The sequence below is a fragment of the Engraulis encrasicolus genome, chromosome 14 (assembly GCF_034702125.1).
Source record: "Engraulis encrasicolus isolate BLACKSEA-1 chromosome 14, IST_EnEncr_1.0, whole genome shotgun sequence".
In the NCBI taxonomy this organism is placed as follows: Eukaryota; Metazoa; Chordata; class Actinopteri; order Clupeiformes; family Engraulidae; genus Engraulis; species Engraulis encrasicolus.
The window spans coordinates 20,468,059-20,485,558 of NC_085870.1; the positions used below are offsets into that span (position 1 = coordinate 20,468,059).

At 42.2% G+C, this 17,500-nt stretch overlaps 1 protein-coding gene across 1 annotated transcript in view; it reads left to right on the top strand.

Annotated features, from left to right (window-relative positions):
- Positions 1–17,500, top strand: part of LOC134462238 (potassium voltage-gated channel subfamily KQT member 2) — a 113,577-nt gene that overhangs the window by 67,011 nt on the left and 29,066 nt on the right. The window contains exons 5-8 of the mRNA XM_063215163.1: positions 2,272–2,397; positions 4,551–4,661; positions 5,755–5,850; positions 7,103–7,197. Coding sequence (XP_063071233.1) covers positions 2,272–2,397; positions 4,551–4,661; positions 5,755–5,850; positions 7,103–7,197 — 428 coding nt within the window. The remainder of the gene's footprint in view (positions 1–2,271; positions 2,398–4,550; positions 4,662–5,754; positions 5,851–7,102; positions 7,198–17,500) is intronic.

Sequence of the window (17,500 nt, forward strand, 5' to 3'; positions counted from 1 at the left end):
TGTTTCATTCATACACTGAATGGTAACATCTGATTGATACGGATTGTGGCTGTCGACTGACTGAAATGGCGCCATGACGGGAGCTTGTTGCCATGTGTGCCAATGTGACATTTGTTGTGGCACTGTATCTCACACGATCAAATAAACATATGTGTAATTGCTATGCTATTGGCAGGGATTCATGTGTGTACTGTGTGAGATGTTGAACACCCTGTGAAGGCAGATTGTGAAGAACGACGTGCCACTGCAGCGTATCTGTTCTGTGATGTGGATCTGTTGTTAAACTACCGAAACCCCTACACATACACACGCACTCGCACAGCAATGTACACACGGACACGCACTCGCACAGCAATGTACACACACATGCACGCAAGCAGACACACACACACACACACACGAGCACATAAACACACACGCATACACCCACACACACCATCCATCTTCAGCATTGAAATATATGGCATTAAAACTGAGTGTCCTTGACAGGAAAGATCTGTCCTCACTGAGGACGCCTTGATGCCGAAACATGTCTTTTGGGAGATGGTGAAATAAACTTTTGTCAGTATGAGGTACAATAGAAAAAGAGTGGGGTTGGTTTTTGGGCAAAATCTGACCCAAATTGTCATTTAAAATGTTTTTTTTATTTTTTATTTTTTAGTTGAGTGTGTTTAGCCTACTTTTGTCATTGTCTTTCACAGCTGCTGGTACATCTTCTTCCTTCCCGAAGACTTTTTTGGTTACACTGTACGTCCTTGTCTCAGTTGCATTATAAGTGCTCTTTTAACTATTTTAGCTCTTTTAATTCTCTTAGCTTTGATAAAGTAGGCTATATAACAGCATACAGCATTACATATATACTTGAGCTGTACCTTAGGATTAGGGTATGTATTGTGCATATGTACTATGCAAGTACATGATGTTACGTTATTAAACACAAGATGGCTGGTAGCTCAAAAAAGTTGCAGTATCTTCTCAAGTATATTGGGTGCTCTTGCGGGGGTCAGTCCAATTCAACAAAAACGGGATAATCCATGATTAAAAGAGCCAACATGTTTCGACCACACTGGTCTTCATCAGGTTATAGGTGAGGCCGCCATACACCTTGTCTAGAGACAAAGCCCTGATGAAGACCAGTTGGACGAAACATGTTGGCTCTTTTAATCATGCTTTAGCCATAAGATAATAAAGGCTTTTTAATTCACTTCCTCGTTTTCACTTGGAGTTGCCTGTACTATTCCGTTTTTGTTGAACATGATGTTAGGTGTTGATGTACTGTATGTGGACATACGAAATAGAGACCTCAGACTGTTCATGTCAAGTGTCATGTGTCGTTCATAGGAGCTGATTATGGCACACACACACACACACACACACACACACACACACACACACACACACACACACACACACACACACACACACACACACACACACACACACACACACACACACACACACACACACAGAGACACAGACACAGACACACAGACACAGACACACAAACACACACACACACACTGCTTGACTTGGTGGCCTCATCCATAGATGTGTATAGAAGACTTCTATACACATCTATGGCCTCACCATCATGTTGTGAACTGTGAGTGTTGTGTCCTCTGTAGGAGTTGATTACAGTGTGGTATATCTATGTGTGTTGTGTGTGTTGTGTAGGAGTTGATTACAGTGTGGTATATCGGCTATGTGTGTTGTGTGTCCTCTGTACGGTGTGGTATAAACTATGCGTGTTGTGTGTGTTGTGTAGGAGTTGATTACAGCTTGGTGGTATATCTATGTGTGTTGTGTATGTGTCCTGTGTACGGTGTGGTATAAACTATGCGTGTTGTGTGTCCTTTATAGGAGTTGATAATGGTGTGGTATATCTATTTGTGTTGTGTCCTTTATAGGAGTTGATAATGGTGTGGTATATATAAACTATGTGTGTTGTGTGCAGAGGTGCATCTTGCCACCAGGCAAGGCAGGCAGCCGCTTGGGGCCCCCAAGCCCTATAGATAGTGGATAACAGCCCACACTTTACCACAGTAGTGGCGATTTTAGTTAAAATGTTCATTATTTTGCATTTTCGCTTGGGGCCCCATCTGACCCTAGAATTGCCTCTGGTAGTGTGTCCTGTGTGGGAGTTGAATACAGTGTGGTATATCGGCTATGTGTGAAGTGTGTCCTGTGTGGGAGTTGAATACAGTGTGGTATATCGGCTATGTGTGAAGTGTGTCTTCATGGTGTGTCCTTATGGTTGTGTGTCCTCGGTAGGAGTTGATTACGGCGTGGTATATCGGCTTCCTGTGTCTCATCCTGGCCTCCTTCCTGGTCTACCTGGCGGAGAAAGAGGACAACGAGATGTTCGAGACCTACGCCGACGCACTGTGGTGGGGCCTGGTGAGTTAAACACGCACGCACACACACACACACACACACACACACACACACACACACACACACACACACACACACACACACACACACACACACACACACACACCACACACACACACATGCACACACACACACACACACACACACACACACACACACACACACACACACACACACACACACACACACACACACACACACACACACACACACACACACACACACACACACACACACACACACACACACACACGTACAAACTCACTCAGAGAAAGAGGACAACAAGATGTTCTAGACCTATATGGATGCCCTATGGTGCACCCACACATATATGTGCACATCCATACACACAGACACACATACAGTGTGTGCATACTGTACTGTACTGTACTGTACTACACACACACACACACACACACCTTGATTTATCATCCTGCGATACAGCTCTTTTTCTTCTTTTTCCAAAGGTTCTTTTGTTCTCATGTCCTCTATGGCATGCACTGGGGAGGCATGCAGTGCTCTCTCCTCAGATGTTACATAAAGGAGAAAGTTAACTTTTCTTTCAAGACACTCTCCATCTATTGTCTACTGTTAGTGAGTGACAGAGAAAAAAACACTGGCTGGAAATTGTGCGCCGCAACATTGCATACATCATCTTCGCCATGTACATCAGCCCATACATATCCTGAGAGTAATTCTGGATTCACTATGACTTTTACAAACAACAACGCTGTGGCTTTAGTCATAAATTATGCAGCGTTAAGACAGGCCACATTTTTCATAACGTGCCGCTTGACAGGTTTTTTCTTTTTTTTAAAATGGTTTGGACGTGGCTGGATATTTCTCATATCGGTTCAGGTTGGTTGGCTCTGATTTAGCAGTATGGTAATGCATGGTGGAGCGTGTCGATGTACCTAGCTGATCGTCAGTCCCAGATGTAACGACGTGGCCATGGCACATGGGCACCTCTCATGGATCACTTCCTGGAACCCTCATGTTTAAATTATGGCCGACGCCTACCACTGCACAGCATCCAAATTCTTCCAAGCTGGTCTCATTTGCTGCTGTACCGTAGCTATGCCAATAATTCATATCCATCTTAGTGATATTTATTATAGCGTTTTTTTTTGCACACACTATGAATAAAAATACAGCAGCTGGTTCCGTTTCACTTGAGCACACCAACAGTTCATTTTGTATGCACAGAGGCGTATAAAGTAGAAGTAGAAGTACAGTGATTGATGTCATTAAAACACTAGTACATCACCTTAACCCGTTAAGACACAGCATTATAAATTTGCTGTTACCAGAATGGAAATGAGTGCATTAGTAAAGGCCCTGCGTTTTGTCATAGTATTGTAGTACTATGGTAGTTAACTTTTTAATGACTATTACAGCGTGCCACTGGAGGTAGGGCGTGCATGAAGGGGCTGTACATACATATATACACCTGTTATTCCACTGCACCTTATGAGGTAGAGTATCTCTACATTTACATTGCACACCTACGTGTGTGTATTCAGTAATGGCCACTGTAAAAGTGTATTGAAAACTGCTAACAATGAGTTTTGTCCTTCTTTCAAATTACTTCAAAAGAAGTCTGGTTCACTGTTGATTAATGAATTATCCACAGTACACCATACCTAGTACGCCACTTTGTGACTCTAGAGACCCTCCCTCCTATGCATTATCCCTTTCATAAACATATGGGCATATTACGATGAGATGGCCTAATGTCCCCTCTCTAGAATGGTCCAGATGCCTAATGATGTGTGCGATAACACAATAACTTGGAGGATGATTTAATTGCATACCCACCCATGCAGTCAGTAAGGGGTCGGGGAGTATCTCGACCTTTCATTCATTGTGGTTCCTTTAATGCAATTTACTTTCTGAAATGGGCTTTCCCCCCCGGACTCATCCGTCACCTCTGTAGTGATGTTCTGGTGATTTACTGTCGGTCCGACCGGGCCGAGCCAGGGTTTTTTTGTTTTTTTTTTACCTCCATACGACTGTAATGGATTCCTCTATGACTGTGCTACGAAAGACAAATGGTTGATCAATACGCACGTTCGTACTAGAGGAAGTGGTGACATCCCAGCTCTTGCCTAACAAACGTATGTAATATCAAATTCCCTTTTTTTTCCCTTCCCCAGATAACCCTGACCACCATAGGCTACGGGGATAAGTACCCGACGACGTGGAATGGCCGGCTTTTGGCTGCGACCTTCACACTCATTGGTGTGTCATTCTTTGCACTTCCAGCGGTGAGTAGTTCCGGCGTTCCAAGAACTATGACACTTGGTCACAAGTAAATCCGGCGTTCTAAGAATTATTATGCTTGGTTACAAGTACAGTAGTTCCGGCATTCCAAGAACTATGAGGCTTGGTTACAAGTGGTTCCAACCTTCCTGGAACTATGAGGCTTGGTTACAAGTGGTTCCAACCTTCCTGGAACTATGAGGATTGGTTACAAGTAATTCTGGCATTCCACAAACTATGAGGCTTGGTTACAAGTAGTTCCGGCGTTCCAAGAACTATGAGGCTTGGATACAAGTTTCTATTTTAAGATTGTTGTTACTAAAAGAATAATGACCACATTATAATTTGTTACTCATGACTCTCAGTAATGTCATTGTTGTGTTGTCATGATATACTGTACGTAGTGTATTGTGAATTTGTTGGCCTGCTGGTAGAACTGAAGAGCTCTTTTCCAAAACGCTATATCCACCATTATTGACTTTTTGCATTTTAATATTGCAATTGACTGTTAATATGTCCTATCATCTATGTGCAGGGTTGCCAGATGAGGCTGATGATTTCCAGCCCAAAAAATGCTCAAAACCCGCCTAGAAGCACAAAATCCCGCCCAATTCTATTGATTTCTATGGCAAAAATTGGGCGGGTTTTTCTGCTAAATGCCATTTTTACCCGCACACAGCCATCCTAAGCAGCCCAATTGGGCAGGAAACAGCCCAATCTGGCAACACTGTCTGTGTGTGAATTCTTGCCATTCAAATATTTTGAGAACATACCTTAAAACCTCTATAAAAATGCATTTTGCAATGCATTTCAATGGAGTGCCCAATACAAAAATGTCAATTTCCCAACATTCTATAAAATGGATATACCGTAGGCTATCTCATTTTGGAAAACAGCTCTTCAACTGTAAGCACTAAGAGGCTACAGACAGTGTTGGTTGATAAACGTGATAGAGGGGAAAAGATCCAGTGTCAGTCGACAGCTAAATGTTCACAAGACAAGTAGCTGTGAAGATGACTGACTCTCCTGCTGTGACAGTCGTACTGTAGCAACGAATGATGAATGAAAGATGCTGTCATCCTTACTCCTCTCTCAAAGGGAATCCTGGGCTCTGGTTTTGCCTTGAAAGTGCAAGAGCAACATCGACAGAAACACTTTGAAAAACGACGGAATCCTGCTGCTGGATTGATCCAGGTGAGTGTCTTACTGGCTATACGTACTGTAATCAATAGTGCGTCATATATATTGTATTATGCATACTGTACATAAACAAATAGACTTAGCAAGAGTGATTTAACTATTACGCCACAACTGTCCATACCAGATTTTTGGGAGATTTTGGCGGATCAGCAGCTTCTACAGAGGAGAAAGCTTGCTGATAAGTGTGCAGGACAGGTCTGTGTGTGTGTGTGTGGGGGGGGGGGGGGTGGGTTGGTTTATGCAGTCCAGTCACCTACTCTATGTGTGTACGGTAGGTGTTTGTGGGTGGACAGCTAAATCAGTGCTAGCCACGGCACGTTAAAGCCGTTAGACAAGTATGGCCATGCTCCCTGCCCTTGGCTGGTCAAACGGTGCATGCTAAATGAGGGCAGATGAGCTGTCGTCAGGGCCGGACTAAGATGACTCAGGGCCGCTAGGCTAACGAGTTGCTGTTGGGCCCCCCCTGAAAGGCAAATTTCACAACAACATTATATTGTGTCATGATTACGAGCCAGGAATTAAAGATAACGTGTCTGTCAGCCATGCACAGAGTATTGACAGGATTTGAAACAGTATGGAACACGACAGATGAATGTTCAATATCGCATATTATCACAATTCTGCCATTTTTTTAAACTTTTGACCAATCAGGGGGCCTCTGGCAGGTGAGGGCCCCTATTGCTGCAGCCATGCCTGCATTCCATTATGTGACCTTGCGTCCTCCACTTGGGCTTGTGGCCTCACGTTTTGCTGAAGCCCCGCCTCCGTGGAGAAAACAAATACGTGTCCCTGCTGTCAGCCTAGCAAAAACAATTTTTGGGGGACTATTCTTCATTTACCATCCAGTTTGCAAATGAGAAAATGGCTTTACAATTGAGCTTTTGCGAGATATTTAGATATAATGCTGTTGTCAGTGTATTACTTCCTGGTACGAGGCCACAAGCACAAGTGGAGGACGCAAGGTCGCATATTGGAACGCACCCCATATCTAGCCTGTGCGTGTTAGTCTGGCCCTGGCTATCGTTGTCTTGCCTTTGCTTCTTTGAAGCTGCTGCACTGCTGGACATGCCAGTGGACCACCTGCGTCTTAATTACACTCACCCCCCTGAGCTGTGTGTGTTGCAGCACATGCATTATTCATGCCTTATTTCACTCCACTTCTTTATTTATTTCCCTCTCTCTCTCTCTCTCTCTCTCTCTCTCTCTCTCTCTCTCTCTCTCTCTCTCTCTCTCTCTCTCTCTGCAGGCCGCCTGGAGGTTTTACGCCACCAATCTGAACCGCACCGACATGCAGTCGACTTGGGACTATTACGAGCGAACTATATCTGTCCCGATGTACAGGTATTGATCACGAATAAATAGGGATACTGGATATGCATTCTCGCTCTCGCCCTCCCATCCTCTCTCACTATCAAGTCAAGTCAAGTCAAGTTTATTTATAAAGCACATTTCATATGGCTTACATAGACTCAATGTGCTGTAAGATTAAAAGGAGGAAAAGTAGAAAATTTAAAAACAGCACTAAAACTGAGTGAAAATATAAACATATATAATAATAGGTAGAAATAAAACAAAATAAAACCCATTGCAATGATAAGACCTTTTAAACACCACATAGTCTGCAAGGGCCCAGAGCAAAATAAATAGAATAAAAGTAAAATCAAAGTAAAAAATAAAACACATAAAAACCCTTAGGAAATAAAACAATGTCAATAAAAATCAACTCAACCAAAAGCTTGTGTAAATAAAAACGTTTTAAGACCCTTTTTAAAAGCGGGAGTAGAAGTCACTGACCTTAGTTCTAGGGGGAGGGAATTCCAAAGGGTAGGGGCACAATAACTAAAAGCACCATGTGCAGTGTTGGTGTTAATTTTGGGGACGCATAAAAGACCTTTATTTGATGTTCTCAACGAACGGGTAGGATGGTATGGAGGGATGATGTCAGAGATGTAGGTAGGGGCCAAGCCATTTACTGCTTTAAAAGTGATCAGAAGTATTTTAAAATGTATTCTTTGTTGTACAGGCAGCCAGTGAAGAGATTTCAGAATTGGGGTGATGTGTCCAAATTTGGATGTTCTTGTCAGTATTCTGGCAGCTGTATTCTGAATGAGTTGGAGTTTGTTGAGTGCCTGTTTAGTGAGCCCGGCATATAGGGAGTTGCAGTAATCAAGGCGGCTGGAGATAAAAGCATGAACTAACTTTTCAGAGTCCTGAGGAGACGAGAGGCCACGTACTTTAGTAATATTTCGCAGATGGTAAAATGCCGTCTTAGTGATAACAGATATATGTTTGTTAAAATTAAGATCTGTATCAAGGGTCACACCCAAATTTCTGACATCATCACAAGGAATTACCTGAAGGGGGGCTAAAAACGTACAAAGATGTTCTCTACGAGCCTTGGGGCCTACAACTAAAATCTCTGTCTTGCTGTCGTTTAACAATAAAAAATTCTGACCCATCCAGTTTTTGATGTCTGAGACACAACTTATTAGGTCATTTACTGGACTGGGGTCGTCAGGGGAAAAAGAAATGTACAACTGGGTATCATCTGCATAGGAGTGATATGAAAGACCATGGTGCCGGATGATATGCCCAAGTGGTAGCATATATAAATTAAAAAGCAGAGGGCCCAGGATTGATCCCTGAGGTATCCCATGAGAGGTATCCATAGAGTCAGAGAAGAAATTGTTAATAGTGACAGAGAAGGATCTCCCATTTAAATAAGAAGTGATCCAGGCAAGGGCACTACCGCAAATGCCGATTTGATCTTGTAGTCGTTGGATTAAAATCGTATGATCCACAGTGTCAAACGCAGCACTTAAGTCTAGAAGAACCAGAACAGATACTTTATGGTTATCAGTGGCCATTTTAAGATCATTGACAACTCTGATCAAAGCAGTCTCTGTACTATGATTCACACGGAATCCAGATTGGTAGGCATCGAAAAGGGAGTTGTGGGACAGATAAGAGTAAAGCTGCTTGTAGGCAACCTTCTCAAGGATTTTACCTAAAAATGGTAAGTTTGAAATGGGCCTATAACTCTCAAAAGCTAAGGGATCAAGGGTATGTTTCTTTAACAGAGGAGTAACCAATGCATGTTTAAGACAGGAAGGGAAAGTACCAGAGAGGAGTGATGAATTAACAATATTTAAAATGTCAGTAGCTAAACAGCTGAAGACCTCTTTGAGCAATTTAGTAGGTATAGGGTCAAGGGAGCAGGTAGCAGAGCCTAGCTGTCGAACTATCTCTCCTAACTCATCTTGATGAATAGGAGTAAAACTGGGGAGACAGGCTTGGCTGGGCAGAAATTGACATGGAGAAATGTAGCTGACATCAGTATTAGACGGTATGATATTGCTCCTTATAGTTAAAATTTTATCACTAAAAAAAGTTGCAAACTCATTGCATTTCTCTACAGAGTGGAGCTCTGTAGGAATTGTAAGTGGAGGGTTGATAAGTTTATCAATGGTATTGAACAGTATTTTAGCGTTATTTGAATTTTCAGCAATGATCTGAGAGAAGTACTGCCTTCGAGCTTTCTTGATTTCATTGTTATACATAAGAATATGATTCTTATAGTTTACAAAGTCAGCCTGCAGTTTAGATTTACGCCATTTTCGTTCGTAAATGCGACAGATTCTTTTAGATGTGTTAATTGTCTGTGAGGTTCTCCAGGGTGACCTACGTTTTTCCTGAGATAGTCTTAACATGCAATGGTGCAATACTGTTTATAGTTTGCATCACAGCAGAGTTAAAAGACTTGACTAAGGTGTCGCAACAGGGGGATACAATAGAGTCCCACTGTCAGTCTCAGACTCTCTCTCTCTCTCTCTCTCTCTCTCTCTCTCTCTCTCTCTCTCTCTCTCTCTCTCTCTCTCTCTCTCTCCCTCTGTCTCACTATGTCCACTATTTCCTCCCCCATGTTGTCCTCTCTCTCTTCTCATGGTCTCATTCACTATTCCGCTCTGTATCTCCCATCCCCCTCTTTCTTGCACTTATCGTCAATATTTCTTTTCCTCTTTCTCTCTGTGCATCCTGCCTTCCCTACTATATGTATGTCCGACCGTCCACCATCTCTCTAACTCTCTGGTGTTCATCCCACCACTATCTCTCTATCTCTCTTCCTCCTTTTCACTGTGTCTCCCCCCATCTCTCTCACTCTGTTATCCACATCTCGTCACTACGCCTCTATCTCTCCTTCTTCTACTTGTCAATCTGTGTCTCTCCCCCATCCCTCTAACCCTCTAACCCTCCCCATTCCATCACTATCTCTCTCTCTATCTATTTCCTTCTGCCTTTCCCAGGTGGCAATGTAGGCAGATTCAGACATCACCAGATCGATTGACCTTTAAGGATGTTTTTTTTTTTTTTTGGGGGGGGGGGGACTGGTGAAGGTCGATTCTCTGGTGGGACCTGGCAATGAATACAGCACCTCTCCAGGAGGTTTTAATTGGATTGCACTGTCTGGTCTGCTCTGGTCTTGGCAAAAGCCTTTTCGGTTTTACTTTGATGGAAGCGTATTGGCTTCATTCAAGAAATGGATTGCTGGCAGTCATTGGAGGCTCGCTTGTTTTAGAAATGGCACAGTCCATGTTCTTTCCCCTCGTTCTGTCCCATAATTTACCTGCCCCCTACCCCATCTCTTTCTCTCTCTCTCTCTCTCTCTCTCTCTCTCTCTCTCTCTCTCTCTCTCTCTCTCTCTCTCTCTCTCTCTCTCTCTTCTCTCTCTCTCTCTCACACACACACACACACACACACACACACATACACACACACACACACACACACACACACACACTAACACCCTCTCTCTCTCTCTCTCTCTCTCTCTCTCTCTCTCTCTCTCTCTCTCTCTCTCTCTCTCTCTCTCTCTCACACACACACACACACACACACACACACACACACACACACACACACACACACACACACACACACACACACACAAACACCCTCTCTCTCTCTCTCTCTCTCTCTCTCTCTCTCTCTCTCTCTCTCTCTCTCTCCATTTGGACATCAGCAGGGCACTTCATTTCATCTCCTTTGATATATGCTGACTGATGTTTGACCTTATTTTTTGACCAGAGTTTATTCAGGAAAGGACCTTTAAAGTTTAAAGGACAAGTAAAGCTCAACCTCACCCAGCTGTAGGCAGGTGCTCTACAGTACAGTTATTTAAAGATGTGAAGTTAAAACCCTTTAGGATACAGCGGTACACATTTCTAAAGGCCCTGGGCTATGTCTCAGTAGTGTACTACTATGGTAGTTAACTTTTCAATGACTATTACAGCGTTCCTCTGGTGGAACGGCATGTGGCTACCCGTTTTGGGGTTTAGATGCACCATACTGTACGTAAACGCTGTAACATCTGCTAAGAACCTCATTGCACTTGTTAGCAATTAGCTAGCTGATTAGTTAGCTGATAGTATTCAGGCTCCATGCCTGATTTCAGGCTTGACAGAGTTTGCAAAAATAAAAACATTGATAATAATTAGCCATTAGGTTATTCTTATCTCAGAAAGTGTTACTGGTTCAGGGTTTTCTTCTACTATCAGGCTTGAATAATGGTCATACACAGGCTATTAAATGTTTGAATAATGTGTCAAAATAGGCCTACGTTACGTCACTATGCAGTATCTTGTCGTCGTCGTTAGAGCAGGGAAAAAAGTTCAGGCTCAGGATTTTTTTTCACTATCACCCTGCATATGTACATATCTCCAGGGCCGGTTCTGGCTTATTTGGTGCCCTAGGCGAGTTTGAGTTCTGGTGCCCCCCTCTCCCCCCGCCTTACCTTTGAAAGAAAAAAAAAACCCTCTTTCTTATACCTTACAGAACACAAGAGTAATATCCGTAGTAAGCTTAACTAAATAGCATCAAGAACAATAACCGTTTTGCATCAAATGGATTTCTGGTTCTTTTTGACAGGCGACCAACACATCAGATTGAGTCGCATGAAAGTAGCTTCACTGTGTGGTGTGTTGGATGTGATGGTGGTGGGGCCCCCAACCCCAGATGAGAGGGAGGTTATCAATGTGTTTGAATTGTAATATGAAATTGAAATGCCAGGAGAGTGATACAGTACATTTGCATGTAAAATGCATGTGTAGACAATAGGCCTACCAAGGAGGTCTGCATTGATAGCCTATCTACACTACCTACAGCAGGCATGTGCGCTCCAATACGGCAGGGGAGGCAGTGCCTCACCAACCCTATGAGAATGATGAGATGCAGTAAATATGAATAATAGTAACAAGAATTTGTTTTCGAGCATCTGCAGCATAACTACTATTTGTGCAGTAGTTAAACAGTTTCAATAATTTTCAATCATTTTCGTGACCAAAATCGTAATATTTGCCCATTTCATGTCAAATTGCTCCCAATACGCTGAATTTGGGGCAACTCCTAGTTTGCCTCACGCCGGATTGCGCAATCCCTCGTTAACAAGCTTGTGCGCATGCGCCATTTTGCTCGTTCTGTGTATGCAACCTGGTAATATTGTATTAAACGTTTTTATACACTTAATAGAAATATGTATGGTGTGCCCTCATTTTCCTGATATTTTTTTTACTATTTTCTACGTGTGATTATCATTTCTTTACTCTGAACGCTTTGGCATAACGCCCACTGAAAGATACAGTGGTGAGGCCAGCAGCAGTCTGGCCGCAATCTCATTCTGGCATTGAGAGTCTTGCTGGCAGTTACGTCATAGCGAATCTGAAGTTCAGTCCGTCGTGTCATTAGTGTTGGCTAGCTTGTTCACTTTGACTGCTACCATGGAAGTGGATTTCATAACGAAACTAAGAGCTTCAAGTAACAGGAATTAACAGGACAGAATAAGGTAGGAAATCCGTTTTCCCCCTGATGTGCTCGCCGAAGCACTAAGTTTACTATTTGGTGGCAATGTTGTTATCGATGTTGTCTACTTGTCTTCCGTCTAACAAGCCCTCACTTCAAAAGGAAAGCACCTGTGCTATCCTGTCACCAAGCTAACACCACTCTCCAAAATGCACACCTTTCCTGAAATCATGGTGGGCTGCCCGAGTGGTTTAGTTACCATATGTAGGCCTAATGTGATGTGTGTAGATTCGCTTGTGTTTGTTGGGCATCTGCGTGTGACTGGAGTGAACAGTGTACAGTGCGAGGCAGCGAGAACAGTGTCTGGCTGCGCAAGCTACTTGTAGAACCTAGTAGTAAGCTAACATTTAGCTCCACTAGACAAGCTACATCCAATAGAAATATTAAGCTAGCTCCATCTGTAAAATGTAGCGAACTACATCATTACAAGCTACTTCAACTAGAAATGTATGTTTTGTATTATTTGGGCTGCAAAACTGACATCTGATATGTCTGTTGGATATGATAGACCCATATGATATTTTTGGCCATGGTACCTATGGTCAATCAGCTGGCTTCTTTGCTCTCCTGTCTCCCCCCGGTGTGTGCGCATTTTGCCTCGTCATTAGTTTTGCGAGTTTGATTGCGAGTTTTGATACTGGTCTGATGGAGGTAGAGTGACATAGCGCATGAAAATGTCAATAGAAACAAAGTTGTGGACATCCGTGTGTATGATTTGATTGCTCGAGACATTTTTGGGAGATAATAGTCCATGGTCTGGCAACTAGCCGTCTTCCTCCCCTGCCTTCAGTGTGTGTGTGTGTGTGTGTGCGCGTGTGTGTGCCTGTCGCGTTTGAGAGTTCCATTGGCGCACGGCAAGAGCATATGGCAAGCCGTTTTAACATATAATAGCCAGAATGGATATGTGTTGCAGTTATGCATGGAAATGTTCCGTTTCTCCGATGACGTTTTTTTTTAATTATTATTTTTTTAGCTTCCCCAACAGTCTTGCTGTAGCGCCGCCTATGTGTAGGCCTACCTTATGTTAAGAAAGCTATGACATATGAAACTTATCGGTAGGCCTATTTGGCAAATATTTACTAATAATGTAGCTGTATATTTGAAAATCTGATATTGGAAAAGTCAGTGCCTCACCAGCCATAAACTTCACCGCACGTTACTGACCTACAGCATCACAAAGCATGGCAGCATAACAATTTTAATAAGCTACACATTTGTGCCGTCTATGATTCCAAACCAATTTCATTTCTGGACTGGAAATAGTGGTGCATGTGTGAGTAGGAAAATGAGAAGGGGGCTGTCTATGTGTTTGAACTGGAGGGACAGGGTGAGAGAAAGGGAGAAGAGCTGTCATGCTATTGAATTTCATAATATACAAAATATAGTAAATAGCCTCACTTGTCTGCAATACTACATCACTCAGCATGAAAACATGCTGTGCATGGTTCTGTATGATTCATGTAGGCTATGTCATTCTGGTCTGGAAACAATGTTTTTTTAAGCTTACAACAAGCAGGTAATTCATGTGGATCAGGAGATGTGGCAGCTAAAATTGTTTTAAACATTGCACCAGTCTTACTTTACATTGCTTGTCAACCTAAGTATTATGATATCAGGTGGGTGTTAGTGAGTAGGCTACTAACAGCTACTTTACTGGATTTCATTGCTTGGCATACTTGGCTAATGTTAGCATGCTAACTAGCGATTTCTCAGATCAAAAACAAAGCTCTTTTTCTCTCTAATTCTAGTAACCTCATAACCTCATAACCTTATTAGGCTTTCCATAATCACAAACGGTTGCTGATTAAATCACATAGTTCCAAAACACCCTCTGCAACTCCTGCATCATGCAGTGAGTGGTTTAATGAGAACATAACAATTCTCCATACAGCAGAACACTGCTGTTTGCGCTTGCCCTCTCTGTCTCTCGAGTGAGTCTCCAAATTCAAAATAGATCGCACGCTGTCACTCGTCCCGCCCCCTTTCTCAGAACTGTCTGTTTATTGGTTCACAGACTTCCCAGAGACAGTTGGAAGCGATATTACTATTGGCTGAGGGGCGTTTTGCCGTGAGGAGCGCTTTCGCCACGCTTTGTTGATTGCGACTTCATAAAAAAAAACTTCATATCGCAAAATTATGCATCGGAGAGCGCCATTTCGGCGCTCCTTCTTCACATGGCGCTCTAGGCGACCGCCTAGCCGGCCTATGCTTAAAACCGGCCCTGCATATTAGTATAGGTTGATATGTAAGTTTTGGAACATTTCATATAGATTTTTCCATTTGGTGTTTTTTTTACTTCTAGGACCCCCCCGAATACAAATCCACCTGTTTCCATTTTTTTCGTGAACATTTAGTGGCAAATTCAAGATGGCTGCCATTGTGTGTAGAAATTTCACCATTAATGCCGTTTTAAGGTTCAATTGAACTGTTTTATAATTCCAGGGCAACATTGAATAGAAAACAAATTATTTTCAATGTTTTCCTTCATTTTTTGTGGCAAAATCCAAGATGGCTGACATAATTTATGGTGAAATTGGCATATTTAATATTTTGAAGTCTATAAAGCCATTGTTGACTTGTTTTGGTAATATGTGTTACATGAATGTGAAGTCAGCCATTACATAAACTAAGCCCATTACAAAATCCAAGATGGAAGACATTTTGTTTAGCAAAATCAACATTAATGTTGCTTTCAGGTCTATAAATCAATAAATGATACTCTACTCTACTCTGACGCCATTCATTTGTGAATTCGAGCACAGAGGATTCCATGCTGGTCCAAATTATTGTTCCAACAACAATTGCTATGAGTCACTTCATGTACAGTAGGCCTACCTATTATGCAGTGCTACCTGTACAGTAATATGCACATTCACTGGATTGGCTGCCTATATCGAGGCAAAGGGCTACAAAGTTGCTTCAAGGTCGGCCTCAGCTTATCTGAAGGCTGTGAAACCGTATGTTCTATCCGGGATGTTGCATTCCTCCAATGCCAACAATCTTGCCATGCTCTCTACTCATAGAACTGGGCTTTCTGACATGACAGTCAAAGAATATCCTCAACTGTAGTGATGGGTCATACCCTGATATGGTCTTCCCTACGGTAAGCCCATGTGCTTCACACGCTCTGAACGTCCCTCATATAATTCCCAACTTACTTAGGCCTATATCATCCATGGTGTCTAATATTATGCTTCACCCATCAGTAGCATCCATTGAGATCACATCTCTGTGGGTCTGTTATGGCTCATCCGGTTGGCATGCCTATGTTGGCCTCATAGCAAGTCATCCCAATTCTGAAGCCATGTGTAGTGAAGAAGAGGAGAGTGGGCTCACACGACTTGGAACCAAGGCCTTATTTGAACCCAAACCCAAAGTACTACCATATGTCATGACTCAAGGGGGCTTGGCTGTCCTCCCTGCTGGTTCCTTGGTCTGTCCTCTGTGTTTCAGGTGCAAGATTGGCAGGTGCGCTGACTGCTGATTGCCACACTATCATACACTGACCTTTGTGAGACCTTTGGCATCATGAGGATCCGTATAAGTGGCACAAGTGTGAATCTTTTATGAAAATAATTGACATAAAAATGAAAAGAAACTGGCTCCCTCAATGATGCTGCACATCATGAAGGTGGTCCTCTTGTCCATTATTTTTTTTACAGTTGTTCAATGGAATGAATTAATAGGATTTTCTTTTACTTTCTGATCAGTCTAGAGAGTTTAGTTGGAGGCAACAGGCCAACTTTTTGCAACTAGCCAATTGCTAGCCGACATGTGCGCACAAGATTTACAGTGTGTCACCCCAAATTCCAGATGCTCTTCCTATGAGACGAAACATTTAATGTAATGACAGTCATGTGCCTATCAAAATATTACCAATAGGCGTACAAAATAACGCAATAGCTTAATAAACCTGAAAATACCAAATGTTCATATTTTGCTACAATGTTGACCATCTTGGATTTTGCTTCTAAAAATTGGAAACAGATCGTTTTGTTTTCAGAGGGGGTCCTAGAAATATAAAACAAAAATTATCAAAGGGGCCAGCTCAGATTTGGGATGAGACACATTAGCTGGCCATATACACTAGAGAGGTGCGCAATCGTTTTCTAGATGTCATGTTGATTTTTTATAAATTTTAAATGATTTTTGAAAAAGTTCATGTAATGACTGACTGAACGGTCCTGTATACATCAAGAATATTAAAAATACAAGGAAAAAACACTGACTTTAGAGACCTCAAAACACCAAACATGTCATTTTTGCTATATGTTATGTCAGCCATCTTGGATTTTGGTTCTAAAAACGAAGGGGGGAAATAGAATCAGGTAGTTTTGTATTCAGGGGGTCCAAGAGTTGCTAAAAAACACCAATTCAAAAAATGTATATGACATGTCCTTCCATTACATTCAATTGTGTTAGAATCTGACTGCATATCCGCCATCTTGGATTTTGGGCGTTTCCACTTCGGGGAAAAAATGGAAACAGGTGGATTTGAAGACTATGGGGTTTGTAGTTGATAAAAAACACAATTTGGAAAAATCTATATGAAATGTTCCTAAACCTCTTTTTTCTGACATATCCACCTGCACTATATCTCTGTATTTGTAATATGTACTGTATACAGTATACGTAGAGCTGTATAATGTAGCCTGCTTGAATGGGCACGTGAATCTGGCCTATTTTGCTGAATAGATATGCTCTCTTGTAGTCATATGTAAAGCAGGATGGATAACAAATGACGAATCCATAAATTGCTTTCCATTGACGAATGACAAATCCATTGATA